The following is a 16,432-nucleotide window of genomic DNA, read 5'->3' on the forward strand; positions in this document are numbered from 1 at the left end:
AAACTGCAGCATTGTTAGAGATTAAGATGTGAGGTTAAGTTATTTGGTAAATATACATGTAAATGAAAACTTGAAAAGATCTCGTTTTCTTTCTCTCGCTGATGGTGCTTACACGAAGCTCTCACGCTTCAATGAAATCAAATATCAAGTAAACCCAAAAATGTTAGTGGCTCTAGAAAGGCTCAAAACTATGTACCACTATTCGATTAAGTAGGTGAAAAAAAAAGATTTTGTTTTTTTATGTGTTTTGGACTGGCAAAAAATACATCAATTTGAAGCTCTTACACAGAGCTTTAAAATGAACCTCCCACGATTTACTTTTCACACTTTTCACAACTTTTCACTTTTCATTTCATCAAAATTACTTTTCTGAAAAGTGCACATCTCTAATCCTGATGAATGTTTTAAATTTTATGTTTCGCACCGCCCCCTTTTTGGGCTTATATCGAGGTTAAGGCGGAGATATAAATGCTAAAATCGACTTTAGCGACCCTAAAAACCCCTATTTCGATGCCCACATTGAATTTTTCGAAAGTGCACGTTTTGCACCCTCTCCCCAAATTGAGGGTTCATTTAGAAATTCTGTTTGGATGGTTCATTTTGAGGTTACAGTGAATATAAATGCTAAAATCAACTTCATCGACCCTATAAAGCCCTATTTTGATATCCATGTTGAATAAACAAAATGCCTAGCAAATTAAAATATTCGGCCAAAAATCAAAGTTAAAATTGTTCAAAAAATGCTTTTTTTTAATTTTTTGGGCTCAAAATGAATAATTTTGAATTTTAAATATTTCATAACACATCTACATGTGATAAGGGACATTTAAAAAAAAAATTGAGCAAAATCGGTTCAGTAGGAGAGGCTGGCGGATTGTCACCAGGTTTTTCACGTTTTCAACAACTTAAACTTCTTTTAATATATAAGGATATCAAAAAATTGGAGGGGCATTTTCTTTCATTTTCGAGGAAAAAATTACTAGTTTTATTTTTATTGCAAAAGTATACCATCAGAAACCTAAAAAATGAAAATTTTTGCATTTTTGAAATATTTTATCAATGTGTAGACGAATACGTAAAAAAAATTCCCCTCACCCCAATTTGTCAACGAATTGACGAGAAATGCCATTTTTCATGCTATAATTTTAAGTATTTTAAGAGTGAAATATATTGAAAAAATGTCGCCGCCGTTGACAAATTGGGGTGAGGGGGATTTTTTTCACATATTCGTCTACACATTGATAAAAGGTGCGTTCATGATTGTCTGTAACTAACCGTAATAAAAGTTACGGTCTGTTACGGAAAAGTAAAATACAAGAATTCTTATGGCGTAGTTCACGTTGTCCGTAACCGTAACTTTTTGTTTTACAGAAAAGAACAAAGAAAATTACAGAAAAGTAAAAAATTTTTTACTTTTCTGTAACAGGCCGTAAGAGTTACGGACAATCATAAACGCACCTAAAATATTTCAAAAATAATGGAAAAATTCGTTGTTGGGAATTTTTCTCACTTTTTCTGAATTGACTGAGCTGCGATTATTCTGCTCTTATTTGCCATTATTATTGTGTGTACATACCTACCACATTTTGGTTAATTTTTATTCATTATTTTTTTGGTCCTAATTGACGAAAACTAAGGTTATCGACCGTATTGAAAAAAAAATCACTTCAAATCACCTCGTCGTCGTCGTCGTCGTATACATGATAAATGTACAGGTGCCCATCTATGATATCTACTTGTTTATAAATTTTAATCGACTCGACGCATTACAAAACGTAATTGCTCATTTGTTGTAGATAGGTATTTGATCAAACCAGCTTTTCGCAGTTTCCATCTCGTAACATTACCTACTTACGTATTTGCGTTTCACGTCAGCGGAAAAATCGACCATCTACTATAATTTAGGTACCTACCTACAAATTATCGCCTATAGCCGTTTTTTGGCAGATAATTTGTTTGCACAGATTCTTGTAATTTTTTCAAACGAGCTTTTTTTCGAAAAATATTAAAATTTTTCAAATAATAAATTTCACCGACACCCGAGCTAACGGCGAGTCTTTAATTATAAATACAGTCGAATTGTACGGTATAATTGCAATAGACAGCAAGGAAACTTTTGTGCTACCTATTCATTTTTTTTTGTTTTTTTGCTGATTGCCAGTTAACGACGTTAGAATGCAGGTTCGATGTATGATCGTTGGGCTTTTTGTTTTCGGTTTTTTGTTCGATTATAGTAATTGCGATGGTGGACAGCCTCAGGGTAATTCTGGAGGAAATCCGAATGGGAACTCTGGCGGTAATCCAGGCGGTGGAGGTGGAGGTGGTGGCAAACTAAGCGCATTACGTCCTTAATAATTTTAAATTGGGCTACTTTATGATATTTACCTGAGTATAAAAGTATAAAAAAATATGTCTTGAAACGAGAAAAAAAAAAAAACCGAAAAACTTCAATAATGAATGATTTTTTTTTTACAGCCAGAAGTAGTCATTTCTTTCGACAGTATGCATGGTCCATCCATGGAGTTTTTCCAAAATCAATTAAAACCAATTTACGAAGAAATGTCAAAATGCGTTGAATGGCATTTCATTCCATGTTCAACATCAAAAGTAAGCTAGGACGCTGAAGTGCTTAACTAACACTAAAAACTTATAAAAACCCTACATTGATCACAAGATATTCACATGGGATGATCCACTGTGAAATATCAAAGCAGCCTGGATTTTGGTTCAGACACTCCAATTTCGCTCAAAATTTTTCTTGTAGTTACCTTACCTAAGTACTTACCAGTTACCAGGAAAGATGAAAAATTGTTTTTTTTTTTTTTTGTTTAAAGTAGTTGTAATTTCTCGTACTTAATAATGCCCTACTTAGAGTTTGATTTCTTGAGACTCCTGGATCTTGGAGAAAATCTGTTTGCAGTGTTTCAAATTTTTAATTGAGCGTTTCAAAAATATTCGTAAAAATATTTCAGAGCTTCGAAATTGAGAAATTTGAAAACTCAATTTTCAAAAGCACAAAATTTTGCCAGCTTTCAAAAATTGGGCTTTTAAAAAATCTCAACTTGAAATTTTTGGCCAATATTTTTCAAAAGTAAATTAATATGCTGCAAAAGCAGATTCGTTTATTGTTGAATGTTGGTGGCATGAATAATAGGTAGGTAATTAATAAAAAAGTTCTGCCAATCCATGTTCAAATAATACCTCGATTTTTAGATTGTAAATGATGTTCTTCAATGCTGCGGTGGTATTGAGGCTTGTCAAATTGATGTACTTCACGCCTGCGCGGCACATTTTTACGAAAACGACGAATACAAATTGGGCAAATTTTTCCTATGTATGGTGCCAGATTGTTCCCAATATGTGAAAGGAAAAGCGGTAAATTGTTCATTGACTTGGTCAACCGGCAACTCCATTCAGTTCTAAGTATAATGTATCAAAATCTGTATTTTGTTCTTGTTGTTGTAGTGTGCAGAGCAAGCTGGAATGGACTGGAAATTACTGAACGGTTGCCAACCAACAAAAAAAGCAGCGAAATGGTGCGATGCCAGATATCAGCAACTGAACAAATTGCATGAACCGAAAATTCCTGGAGTATTGTATAATATGGTAAAGAGCTTTTTCGCTTTTCTCTCCCCTCCCCTCCTTTCCCCTTCCCTAGTTATTTCTAATTGTTAGTTTTTTACTCGTGAATTTTTTCTCAAACAGCATTACGATGCGGCTGCAGAAGCTGAGTCACTGAGTTGTTTGAAAACTGGCATATGTAATCAAATTAAGAAGCAAGGTGGGCAATGTCCTGCTTGTGGAAATTCTGGAGGTGGCGGCGGAAGTCCAGGAGGTGGGAATCCACCAAGTGGAAATCCACCGAGTGGAAATCCCAGTGGTGGTGGGCATCAACCAGGAGGTGGAAATCCACCAAGTGGAAATCCACCAAGTGGAAATCCACCGAGTGGAAATCCACCAAATGGAAATCCCAGTGGTGGTGGGCATCAACCAGGAGGTGGAAATCCACCAAGTGGAAATCCACCGAGTGGAAATCCACCAAATGGAAATCCCAGTGGTGGTGGGCATCAACCAGGAGGTGGAAATCCACCTGGTGGATGTTAATTTTAATTTTAGTGGCGTGCGGGAGTGAAAAGATCGTGGAAAATAATTCGTTTCAGCGATTCACTTTCCGAATCATTTTTTATTTAACATGTGTTTAACTTGTAGAAAATGGCGAAAATACAATAAATTGATTCTTGTAGCATTTTGTGAAATATAATTTTCCAAGTATACACATTTCTTACCAACTTTCTTTTAAATATTTTCGTGAAATTGTATCAATTGAATCGAACAATATCAATTTTTAAATATGCATTAAACGAGAAAAATGGATTGTAGGTAAGTAGGTACCTACTTTTCTATTATTATGTATCCTCAAGAGGGTAGAAAGAAATTGAAGAATTTCACCCTCTCCTAGCATAAATTTTCTTCAATGGGGGTAGGGAGATTTATTATTTAGAAATTTATTGGTGTTTGAAGTGATGTGTTGTGGTTGAGAGAGGAAGGGAGGGAGGGAGGGAGGAAGGGAGTGAAACACTTGTTTTGCCACATTTTCTGAAATTGTTATCCCAGCCCTTCCCCCCCCCCTCTACAGTATTTTTCATGCTAATAATTCAGATGTTTGAAAAAATTGATAATTCGAAAAGTGAAATAATTGAAGAAAAAAGTTGATTTTCATAGCTCCAACATTTAAAATTTTTTACAATAAGTAGGTACTTTTTAGGAAATCAGATTTGCAAAAATAGGAATAAGGGCCCGAGCAAAGGTAAATAGGTATGACAAATAAATGCTTTTGAAAATCAATCATTTTTTAGAAGTATAAAACTAAAACAATTTCAATGTGAGAAGCAATTTTTCAGCCCGCCAAACTTGTAAAAAATTGATAAGTTAATTCTAAACATAGTAAAACAACATCATTCTTGAATTTTTGATGATGCAAAAAGCTGGGTTTCATGAATTTAGCATTATTTTTCAGTTTTCAGGGAATTATTTTTTAAAATATGATGGACTCCAAGCTAGGTGAGGGCAAAATAAGCTCTTGAAAATTCACAATTCTTTAGTTTTTTTCAGCACATAGGTAGGTACCTAATTTTTATATTTACCTTAAGTATGTATTCTTAGAAACAACCCATTTTGTCAATAGGTACTTACATAATTAGATCTTCTTGATAAGTCACACCCAGGGCTGTAAGGTAATTTATGTTGGTAAATTACGGCGGTAATTTACCGTATTTTACCAAAAGTTTATTACCGTATTTTACCATAATTTACCAAAAAGCCAAATTGAACACTTTTTTTCCATCTATCTTCTTTCCTTCATAACTTCCCAAATTTCCATGGAAATTCATGATTTGAAAGTTACCAAAAATTTTCCCCATATATTTCCAAAAAATGTCCATGGAAAATTTCCTATACTTAATCTCTAATAACACCTAAAACAGGTGAAAATTTACTTCAGAGGCAGGTCAGAAGTTCAGAACTTTGAAGTCAAACTACAAATAACTCTTCATATCCAAAATGGTAAAATACCATAAATACCGTAAAATACCGTATTTTACTGCCATATTTTACCAGCGAATAAATTACAGTAATTTAACAGCCGTGGTCACACCTCAAAGTACTTTTGAAGATCGTGTACAACAGGGTATACTCACTCATGCACAGTCAAATCCATGAGAGAAAGAGGAACTAGCGAGCAGATCCTCAACCTCAGACTGCTGATCAAGAAAGCACATGAATACAATGTGCGCACTGTGCTATGTTTTGTACATTACAAGAAAGTGTTTGATTGCGTACAGTGGCAAAAGCTGTGGAGAATTCTACTTGTGATGGGTGCGCCAATACATCTGGTGTGGCTAATAAAACAATTGTACAAAGGGAGCATGGCAAATGTCCTAATTAAGTAACAGAGAAACAACGTCCGAGAAATTCCACCCAGGAAGAGGAGTATGACAGGGCTGCATTCTATCCCCACTCCTGTTTAATCTATATGGAGAATACATATATAATTTGTTAGACGCTGCAGTAGATGGTACATACATATCAGAAAGCGCCAATGATGATGGCTCAGCCCGCACAACAATTGTGGACGTCAACATTTACATCGACTACGTTTTTTTCCAACATAATGATGGAAAAGCGATCAATTAACTATTTAGTAGGTATCTTCTGCCCGTACAAAAGCCAGGTAAATGAAAAGTTTCAAAATTTTCTCATTATTTCTGATACATTGACATGCCATCTCGACATGTAGATGTAAAATTCAATGCTCGAAATTTACATCCATAACTATGTCTACCTCTGTTTTAGTGTTTAAAAGTTTGGTAAACATTCAAAGATATGATCTTGTTTAGTGAGGAGAACAAATTTTTTAGGGCATTGATGAAATTATGCACTCTTCCACAGCTTGGAGTTGATATTGTGGATGTATTTGTTGATGTCAAATTTCACATCAACATTAACATTGACATGTCGACATGAAAAATGGATTAGTTTAGTACTCTTAGATAAAGTATTGCACCATCTTTGATAATTAGGAGTTTCTGTTCAACTATTTGACTGTACAGACTTTTTGTCTGTACTTCTTCAGAAGTGGACTTCATGTCGATGCTGTTTTCAGCACGAGCAATAGCCACATCAGAGGAAATAATTTTTGGAAAAAAATGTTCAATTTTTAAACTTAAATTTTATAATGTTATGACGCATGAGGTTGACATAAATTTCGATGTGAATGTCGATCCATCCACATCAGTCACTTTTGGATGCCACATGTTGATGTGAATTTCGACCCTGTGTTGAGCCAATTGTCGACACGAATGCAGATCAACATCAGTCAATAATTACATCGACAATTGGCTCAACACAGGGTCGAAATTCACATCGACATGTGGCATCCAAAAGTGACGGATGTGGATGGGTTGACATTCACATCAAAATTAGCATGGTCATTGTTGTATGGGAGGCAAGTGGCAGGGAGGTGTAAGCATGTGAAATCTTTGTTACGCTGATGAGTGATGACTGAAATGTCTGGAAGAGGTCAGTGCAAAATATGGCTTGTTGATAAATAAGGCAAAGACAAAGATCATGATTGTGAATTGGCCAGAGAACAACTCACCTGAAATACAGGAAATGGAGGGAATCAAAGTGGTGAATCAATTTGTATACCTGGGATCCATTGTTGATAACAAAGGAGGCAGTGAAGCCAAGATAAGATGCACAGCGCAAATCACACAAAGCGCCATCCATGTCTCCCCTAAAGAAGGTTAGGGTAAAGTACCCCTATTCTGCTCAGTGCCTAATCCCAACCACCATGTATATCTCTTCTGTTATTAGTGCTACCTATTGAAATGTGATATAAACGTGTTCCTCTATCACAGACAATTAATTTGAGACATTCCCAGCCACTGTAAAGCCAAAACTCGAGAAATAAATTGAATTTGAAGAAATTCTGTGATCAAAAAATTGTTTTTCACCATTTTTTAACTTGTTATTACGAGGTACCTAATTTTGTGGTGTTGAATATAATTTGTGATTGTGATTAAAGTAAGATTTTGATGGTATTGCCATTTTTGTAATCAATCGCAGGTATGTATAGAAAATTTTTACAAAAGTGTAAAACAATATGGGTCTCCTAATTCCGACCATCCATAAGATCATGTAAAATCAGGGTGGTCGAGCTTGAGATTAGGGTAGCAAATTCAAACAGTCATTTTTGAGGTGCCTTGGAAGAAAATTCCAAAAAGCCATAAAGAATTATTCTATAACCCCAAAATTTTAATACGAGTTGGGGGAAGGTTCAATCTATCTTTTAAGCCATTTACTGTATTTTCATGTGAAATAGTATTTTATTTGTTGCTGCACTTTCAAATGTGGCCGGAATTAGGGTATCTAACTTTTTGGAGGTGGTTGGGATTAGGATACCAAATTTTGAAAAATCGTTTTTGAGTTCTTTTGGAAAAAAATTCAAAAAACATATTAAAGATTATTTATTTACACCAAAATTTTGATATGAGTTAGGGAAAGGTTCAACCTACATTTTAAGCCATTTACCATGTTTTGAAGTGAAACAGTCTTCGATTGGTGGCGGTTTTACAAAAAGTGGTCGGTTTTGGGCACCCTTATCCTTATGGTCAGCTGCAGCTGTGAGCAGGACTCTGAAGATAAGACTTGTAAATGCTCTGCTTTTCTCGGGTTTTCTCTACACGTCAGAAACAGGGACAGTTTGAGAGGGAGACAGAAGAAAAATGGATGCACTCAAGATGTGGTGTTGGAGAAGAATGCTTCGGATCCCATGGACCGAGAAAAGGACTAATGTGTCCGTCCTGAGAGAAATTGGTGTCCAGAAAAGGCTGTTGACGGTTGTACTCAGCCAAATCCTCAAATACTTCAGGCATGTCTTGAGGGCAGGTGTGATGGAGTCCCTGTTCATCCAGGGAAAGGGTAGAGGGAACAAGAGGGCATGGATGCTCCCCCACAAGATGAACAGACCCCATCAGAAAGGCTATTGGTCGCAGTTTCCCAGCATGTGTCAGGAGTGCCCTGAACAGAGACAGCTGGGCTGGTTTATCACTGTATTGTATAACAGAAACGGCGACTGGTGCATTGTAGTCAAGCATTATCTTTTACTTTTACATCTAATTCTTTGATTTTCCCTACTAACACAATTTCTTTCCAACTTGCCCATTTTTTCCTAAAAATTTTCAACTTTTTGCCTAAATTTTCCTGTTTGCGGGGGGGGGGAGGGAGGAAGGGGTTGATACCCCCACCCGTTCTGCAGACCACTGAATAAAGGTGCAGGGGGAATTTCAGCTTTCCAACTTCATTGTGTAAAATTCAGTGGAAATTCAAGTTTCAAAAATCTGTTGGAGACTCCAGAAAAAGGTTCTAAACCATTTTCAATCGACTCGGGGGGGGGGGGTCGAAAATAAGGTATACCTCAACTTTCAATTTTTTTGTTCAATTTGCTGAAATTCTAATTTTATTTTCAAAAATTCATTAAAAAACAAAAAGTGTTTTTCAACTTCCAAAATGTTGGTTGATGACATATTATTTTTGTATGCTCTTTCAATCTATAGATACTAGTTTGGACTGAATGAAAAATTGTGATAGGATTTGGGATACTTTCCTTTTTATTACACATAGTATATTGTAATAAGCAAAATAATGTGGTCAGTAGAACAACCTCTGAACTCAATCCGCCAGATCCGGCTTCCCATCCATCAATTATTCTGGAGCCTCCAGCGTGATTTTCAATTTTTCCAGAATTTTTGAATTTTTCCAGAAACCCGCCTCCAAAACCTTTTGATCTTTAGTGGGCAAAAATCAGAGTCTCTGACATAGCAGCTAAGTACGGAGGGGCAGTGGGCATCCTAGGGGTGAGAAGTACGTTAGAGGGGTGCGGGGGGATACAGGGGGATAAGGCACATCTAGGATCCTTTTTTCTTTTTGATCCGTGCTTCGCTCCTCTGTCGTCTCCTTCAGAGCAAACCCACGAAGGGCCATATGTAAGGAGCAGATATGCCTTAACTCCGTAGAGAGGTAGGACAATAACCTCTCGTCAGAGGTTATATCGTAATCCCTCTTTCAAAGAAGTTTAATGTACTTCTCCTACATTTCTAGAGCCCAAGGTAACGTGTACGAATATCTCCGAGCGTAGGTCACTCCAAGCTCGGATACATATCCTTGAACTTTTGCCTATATAACCCATTGCACAGACCATACCCGTGGTTCTTAATTGTGGTCAAGATTCTTGTTGGTTTTTGGATAAGTTCATAGAACAAATCTCTAACAGTTTGCTTCACAGGCTGGACTTGGAAATATTTTCCAAAAAAAGTATAATGTAATGTAAATTCTCTCACTAAGTATGAGCCCCCTTAAGGATGGTTCTGTGCTTCGTTTCGGTAATCGTGAGTGCTAATTTGATGTTCGGTTCCTACCCTCAGTAATTATCGCCGATTAATCCCTTAAGGATCTAATCCGCTAGCTTTTTGATGTAACCCACTGCGAGGTTAATATGTTTTGTATTTTAACATTAATCACGTTATGTCGATTGATTAATGGAATTTTGGAGAATACCTCATTTGATCCGGATCTTGAGGAATTCGACCCCTGGCAAAGTGTATCTACAACCTATACCCTGTGACGTACTTAGTATTAGTAAGCACCCCAATGAGCAGGGAACGTGTACAGTGTTGAGGCAGGAGCAGGGTTGCGGAACGATAAAACAAAACGGTATCGGCATGTGGTATTGGTATTTCAAATGTGGTGGCTAAAACGGTATTGGTTTTTGGGTTTTCATCAATTTCTACCTCAAAATTTCGGTTTTCGGTATCGGTTTTTCCAATTTTTGTGAATTTTATTTCGGTTTTCGGTTTTGGTATTGGTATTTTATCACCCAAAAATCAAGCTAATTACAGAACACTTTGGCTTAAAATTCAGAAATTGAGAGAGTAGTAGTATAAAAGTTGAAATGAGAATGAAATGAGAGGAAAATCAACAAAGAAAAGTGATCATTTAAATGAATAAACTCATTTTGTTTGATGTTGGAATTATTTCATTTGCAGAAATATGCAAAAATGAGTATCAAAATACAGATTTTAAAATAATTTCGGTATTGGTTTTCGGTATTTTGTACCGATTTTGAAATTATATTGGTATTTTCTAAATCGGTTTTTCATTTGTCAACTTATTGGTATCGGTTTTCGGTTTTTTCAATTTTTTTCAAAAATTAGGCGGTTTTGCCGGTATTGGTTTTTTGGTATCGGTATCGTTCCGCAACCCTGGGCAGGAGATGTATCCTAAATCCTGTCTGGGTTGCGTTCGCCCGATCAAATTAAGGTAAAATGAATCATCCCCTTTATTTGATATGCTTAATATTTTCCAAGTTTTAACTAACTTTTCGAGAAATAACTACAAAATCTGCTTAACTACTAGTTTAGTGTAGCATTAGGTAGGATATACCTATTTTAAATTAATTAAGGTGCACCGGGGCAAGTCAGAATGATTTTTCGCAATTTCAACTTTGACCAGCTGTTACTCCCCTTCTAATGAACCAATATGGATGAAATTTATTATGTAGGTTTCCATAAGGGTTCTTAACCTATGGTAAAAATTTGAGCGCGATTGACACAGTAGCTTTTGCTCAGTGGAATAAAATATAAACTGTCCTGACTTACCCCAATTGAGGGAAGTCAGAACAGGCTAAACTTTGCAGAGGCGTAGATCACAAACCGTGCGTCCTAGAAAAATTGCATAGACACAAAATTGTAGAGAATTTAATTCTCTTTGAGATCACTCTCATCAGATTTTCACTAGGACGCACGGTTTGTCCGCTATATGCGAAAAACTAAGAACTAGAAAGTCTGTATTTTAGACCAAATTCAAAATAAGTTCAAAACAACAACAAAATACAATTGAACCAAAGACATCTAAAATGAAACTGAATCGCGAAAATTTTTATGCCGTGATGAAGTAGGGGTAGTACCCTCAAGTCACCTTTAGTGGCACTTCACCAGATATAAACCTCTAGGCGCTAGAGCAAGTTTTTTAACTTACCCCGAATTCCAACTTCCCCCGGTGCACCTTATGACTTCGAACCCCATAATTAATACAAGTACGCAATTGTTTTATATCAAATAATACAATTTGTAAAACGATTGTCTCGTGTTTTATTTCCACACGATAATAAGAAATTGTATGTGTATAAAGGCCAAAGGGTATTCGTATCGATCAGTGCAAGCACCTATTGAGCTAGCATGGTGCATGAAAATAATCCCTTAGGAATATTTATCAGAAAATCCATAGGTAGTAAGTATTATTATAAACCCACCTGGTAGTCTTTCTCACCTATATCACCTAACCCCGATCTATCCGAGTATCACTCTATCACTGGAAAAATTCAAAAATTCTGGAAAAATTGAAAATCACGCTGGAGGCTCCAGAATAATTGGTGGATGGGAAGCCGGATCTGGCGGATTGAGTTCAGAAAAGATACGGCCATTCACACGCTTTGAAAAAATGTATTTTCGAACAGAATTGATTTTTTTAATTGTTTGACAGTTGGCTCCTGGTAAGAAAAAAACACTCATTCGAATATTTCGCTGTAGAATGATCCCAAGAATAATCCTCAACTCGATTTTCAGCATCCAATATTAATTTCCATGCCAGCTGTAGACATTCTTAAATTCTCGAATTTTTTAGTTTTTTAATTTTTTTTTTTAAATTACGGTGGAGGCCCCAGACTAAAAATGGTAAATTTCAGTCGTGGGCAGGTCGACATTGACTTCAAAACTTATTTGTATTATTTTTACTGAAAATGTATGTATGTACATACCTGTAAGTATTTAAAAAAAAAAACATGCACAGAACATCATTTTTAGATTTCCAAAAATCCGTCAAAGATCGAGGAATCAACTTGGGCAGTTGAAATTTTTATTAGGAGAGTTATCAGAACCAAAAAATTATATGTACCTGTTTTATTCTGATCAAATTAGAGCGTTACACCTTGAGTGGTTCTCTCGTAAAATAATGAATTTCACCAGATGGTTGAAAAATTGACGTTCATTTTTGGGTAATTTAATGCTTTGAAAATATTTTCTGCTCGAAATATTTCACGTTTATTGTGCAAAAACATCAAAATAATACAGTTTATCGTTCACAAAACAGAGAGTATACGTTGAATTATACGGTACGATAATTTTTGGGCCATTATTACAGCTTTAACAAATTTTAAAAAAATAGAAAGCTACGTAGTTTGAATTTGAAATTCATGATAGGTGCCTCCATAATTTTCCTCGTCATAAACCAACGAAATCAAATTAATCATGCACGATGTCTGGCAACTGTAAAGGCTCATCTGGATTCTTTTTTTTTTTAGATACGCGTAGGTATCACGTGCAATAATAATAATTTAATCGTTTTATTCGATCGCAACAGCTTTTTGCTTTTTCCATCCCAAAATTTACTGCGTTTAATGTCAATGAAAAAATTTACTAGCCATAATTTAGGGATACATTATCTCTAATCCTTGCTTTTAGCCAGATATTCTGTTTACACAGTTTTTTGTAATTGTTTTTTCGAACGTGGTTTTTGTGGAAAATATTTGAATAGGTATTTCAGATAATAATTTCACTAGCACCTGGGCTGACGCCAATAATTCTCGAATTATAAATGCAACCGAGCTGAGTACCACCTGCAGTAGAAATCAATCTGAGCCATCTCTGCGACAACTTGGTCTTCGATACTTAGTTAGCCTATCGCTAAAATGGGTGGATTTATGGTAGCAGTACGAGTACTTTTTGTTTTTGCTTTTTTACTCGATTTCATTTGCGGCGATGCAGGCCAGCCTCAAGGAAACCCTCCTAGCGGTAATCAAGGTGGAAATCCGGGTGGTCAGCATAATCATGGTAGCGGTTCTGGTGGCAAGGTAGGTAGACTATTTACCTATGTCAAAGGACTGCTGGCATAATCAATCTAAGATTTGGAAAATTTATGAAGTGAGAAAAAAGTGACTATTTAACTCAAGGATATTTTTTTGTACAGCTAGAAGTAGTAATTTCTTTCGACAGTATGCACTGTCCATCCATGCAGTTTTTCCAAAATCAATTAAAACCAATTTACGAAGAAATGTCCCAATGTGTTCAATGGCATTTTATTCCATGCTCAACGTCGCAAGTAAGTAAACAATCTAGCAACTACCTATCGTCAGGCCACTATAATAAAATAATTGGCCAGTTTTCGCTCTGAATTGCTGATCTAACCATTTCAAGTATCACCAACTTCTGAATTATGAGGCGTTTAATCGAACACTAATAGAAGTTTCTCTTTTCTGCTTTCAGATCGTGGACGATGTTCTGAAATGCTGTGGAGGTGTAGCAGCATGCCAAATTGACGTACTTCATGCCTGCGCAGCTCATTATTACGAAAATGACGAATACAAATTGGGAAAATTTTTCTTATGCATGGTGCCAGATGATGCTCAATACGTGAAAGGAGAAGCGGTAAGTAATTATTCTAATTATGTATTTGATCGAAGGACCCCTTTCCTTCATCGAATGAATACCTTGGTAAAGGTATTCAGAAATTCAGCTATCAAAATTTGTAATTTGATTTTTGCTGCTGTAGTGTGCTAAGGAAGCTGGATTGGATTGGAAATTATTAAACGCTTGTCAACCGACCAAAGAGGCAGGGACATGGTGCGATAATAGGTTCAAGCAACTGAACAAACTGCATGAACCGAAAATTCCTGGAGTGTTGTATAATATGGTAAGAGTTTTCTCGTTCTCCTCTCTCCTCTCCTCGCCTATTTATTTCTAATTCTTTGTTTTTTACTCGTGAATTTTTCTCAAACAGCATTACGATGCGGCTGCAGAAGCTGAGTCACTGAGTTGTTTGAAAACTGGCATATGTAATCAAATCAAGAAGCAAGGTGGTCAATGTGCTGCTTGTGGAAACTCTGGTAGTGGTGGTGGAAGTCCAGGAAGTGGAAATCCACCAAGTGGTCATCCACCTAGTGGAAATCCTCCAAGTGGTCATCCACCCAGTGGAAACCCACCGAGTGGAAACCCGCCAAGTGGAAACCCACCGAATGGTCATCCACCAAGCGGTAATCCACCGCCTTCACCGCCTCCACCGGGTGGATGTTAATTTCAAATTACTTACATACTTAGCCAGGAGTATACAAAAGGTCGTCGAGATGCCTATATATAATTATGTATTTACATAGGTACAAGTACCAACGTTGAATTACCTATTGTATGCAATTTTTTTTCTACTTCTTCCACGTTCTTCCAAAATATACAAAGTTGATGCAGGTATTACATTTGTTATTATTGGATTTTTTTTTCATTTCTTGGATGAGGAAATCACGACATTGAAATTTTCAATCTACTCGGTGAAAAATAAATGGTGCTGGTCATAGGTAGGTAGGTACCTATTTTGAAAAAACACAAACTTTTTTCTTGACAAGAGAAAATGAGAATTTAATTTTTTTTCACATAAAATACGCACATTTCTTAATTTGTGAACAAAAACTGAAAATTTCATTTTTTTTTAAAGGGATAATCATAATGGAACCTTCATGGAACAGGAGCTATTACACATTGCTTATAAAAAAAGTCTCTGATGAAAAACTTCCCAGAAAATCTTTCTCCAAAAAGGATTGTCAATTTGTCACACGAAACGAAATTTATTCTTGACCTTTTTTTCAAAAACGAAAACTTCATTTCTGAAAGAAACTTCTTATTTAAGAAAACTGATTTTTTGAAAATGACTGAATCAGTGGGAGGCGGGTGGTGGAGTTGGTAGAGGGACTTCTTCATAGGAAAAAACTTGTGAAAAAATTCAAAAATCTAGTATTATGAACACTTTATGTTTGACTTCGATTTTTGAAAATAAACATACCTAATTGCTTCAGAAGTTCAGAGGTTGACGGAGGGGGTGTCTAAAATTTTCAGACGACCCTCATTTATTTGCTCCGGGCTCACATTGACTCTCGGAGACACTGATATTAGGTCTTGGTCTTACTTTTAAGAATTGGAAAAAATCAATAAACTACTAAAAATAACTCTCTGATGTTTCGTCAAACTTTTAATTATTTATTTTATAGGGTGCCAATGTGCCCATTAGTCCGGCATATGACAATAGCAGTAATTGCACCATCCCCCCCGCCGATCCTCCGGGACAACTTTTTTCTTAAAGGGGACATCCTAAGGAACATTTTAAAGCAAACTTGCCCAAAAAAAAGTTGGCCTTACTTACAAAATGGCGGCCATTTTGATTGACAGGTCAGCCGAAATCGCAGATTTTGCGTTTTAACATAGGGCTTGCACGAAATTTTTCAAACTTTACAAAGGCAGATCGAAAGATCATGCAAAAATTTATCATCTGTCAAAATTTCAAGTGCTATAGTGGGTTTTTCGATTTTTGGTGAATTTTTGAAAATCCAATTTAGGCCAAAAATGAGGGAAAAAATCAAAATTTTACCAAATTGACCAAGAAAGCTGAAATTTGGGATATACCCTATTTTCGACATGCCAAATCGAATGGAAACGGTTTCAACCCGTTTTGAGCAGTTATGGAGCCTCCAGCAGATTTTTGAAACTTGAAATTCCCACAAAATTCCATCAAATTGGAGTTGTAAAGCTAAAATTTATTCTAAAAACTAATTTCAATACGATACGAAGTACTGCAGGTGAATTTCAAGTCGTTTTGGATCCTCCAGTGACTTTTTGAAAATTCCTGAAGCCTCCAGCTGATTTTTGAAACATTAAATTTTCACAAAATTTCATCAAATGGAGACGGAAAGTTGAAATTTACTCTACACTCCAATTTGAACACCCTCTGAAGACGACTTCAGGTGGGTTCAAGTCATTTTAGGGCCTCCAGCAACTTT

At 36.1% G+C, this 16,432-nt stretch overlaps 2 protein-coding genes across 2 annotated transcripts; both read left to right on the forward strand.

Moving 5' to 3' along the window:
• Window positions 1-3,336: 3,336 nt before the first annotated feature.
• LOC135837197 (basic proline-rich protein-like) lies at window positions 3,337-4,104 on the forward strand. Its single transcript, XM_065352395.1, has 3 exons — window positions 3,337-3,375; window positions 3,466-3,606; window positions 3,706-4,104. Exons 1-3 carry the CDS (start codon window positions 3,337-3,339, stop codon window positions 4,102-4,104), a joined length of 579 nt encoding a protein of 192 aa, XP_065208467.1.
• An 8,880-nt stretch (window positions 4,105-12,984) lies between these two features.
• LOC135842986 (uncharacterized) lies at window positions 12,985-14,847 on the forward strand. Its single transcript, XM_065360703.1, has 5 exons — window positions 12,985-13,465; window positions 13,582-13,713; window positions 13,878-14,039; window positions 14,164-14,304; window positions 14,392-14,847. Exons 1-5 carry the CDS (start codon window positions 13,304-13,306, stop codon window positions 14,683-14,685), a joined length of 891 nt encoding a protein of 296 aa, XP_065216775.1. The 5' UTR covers window positions 12,985-13,303; the 3' UTR covers window positions 14,686-14,847.
• The last annotated feature ends 1,585 nt before the right edge of the window (window positions 14,848-16,432 follow it).

This window comes from Planococcus citri, chromosome 1 (genome assembly GCF_950023065.1).
Source record: "Planococcus citri chromosome 1, ihPlaCitr1.1, whole genome shotgun sequence".
Taxonomy (NCBI): domain Eukaryota; kingdom Metazoa; phylum Arthropoda; class Insecta; order Hemiptera; family Pseudococcidae; genus Planococcus; species Planococcus citri.

What these genes read in the sequence shown, in the direction of transcription:
- LOC135842986 (XM_065360703.1), top strand. Translation starts at nt 13,304, where the DNA reads ATGGGTGGATTTATGGTAGCAGTACGAGTACTTTTTGTTTTTGCTTTT. An exon ending in GTAGCGGTTCTGGTGGCAAG is followed by an intron (nt 13,466 to 13,581) that starts GTAGGTAGACTA and finishes TTTTTTGTACAG; the next exon opens with CTAGAAGTAGTAATTTCTTT. An exon ending in AATACGTGAAAGGAGAAGCG is followed by an intron (nt 14,040 to 14,163) that starts GTAAGTAATTAT and finishes TTGCTGCTGTAG; the next exon opens with TGTGCTAAGGAAGCTGGATT.
- LOC135837197 (XM_065352395.1), top strand. Translation starts at nt 3,337, where the DNA reads ATGGTGCCAGATTGTTCCCAATATGTGAAAGGAAAAGCG. An exon ending in AATATGTGAAAGGAAAAGCG is followed by an intron (nt 3,376 to 3,465) that starts GTAAATTGTTCA and finishes TTGTTGTTGTAG; the next exon opens with TGTGCAGAGCAAGCTGGAAT. An exon ending in CTGGAGTATTGTATAATATG is followed by an intron (nt 3,607 to 3,705) that starts GTAAAGAGCTTT and finishes TTTCTCAAACAG; the next exon opens with CATTACGATGCGGCTGCAGA.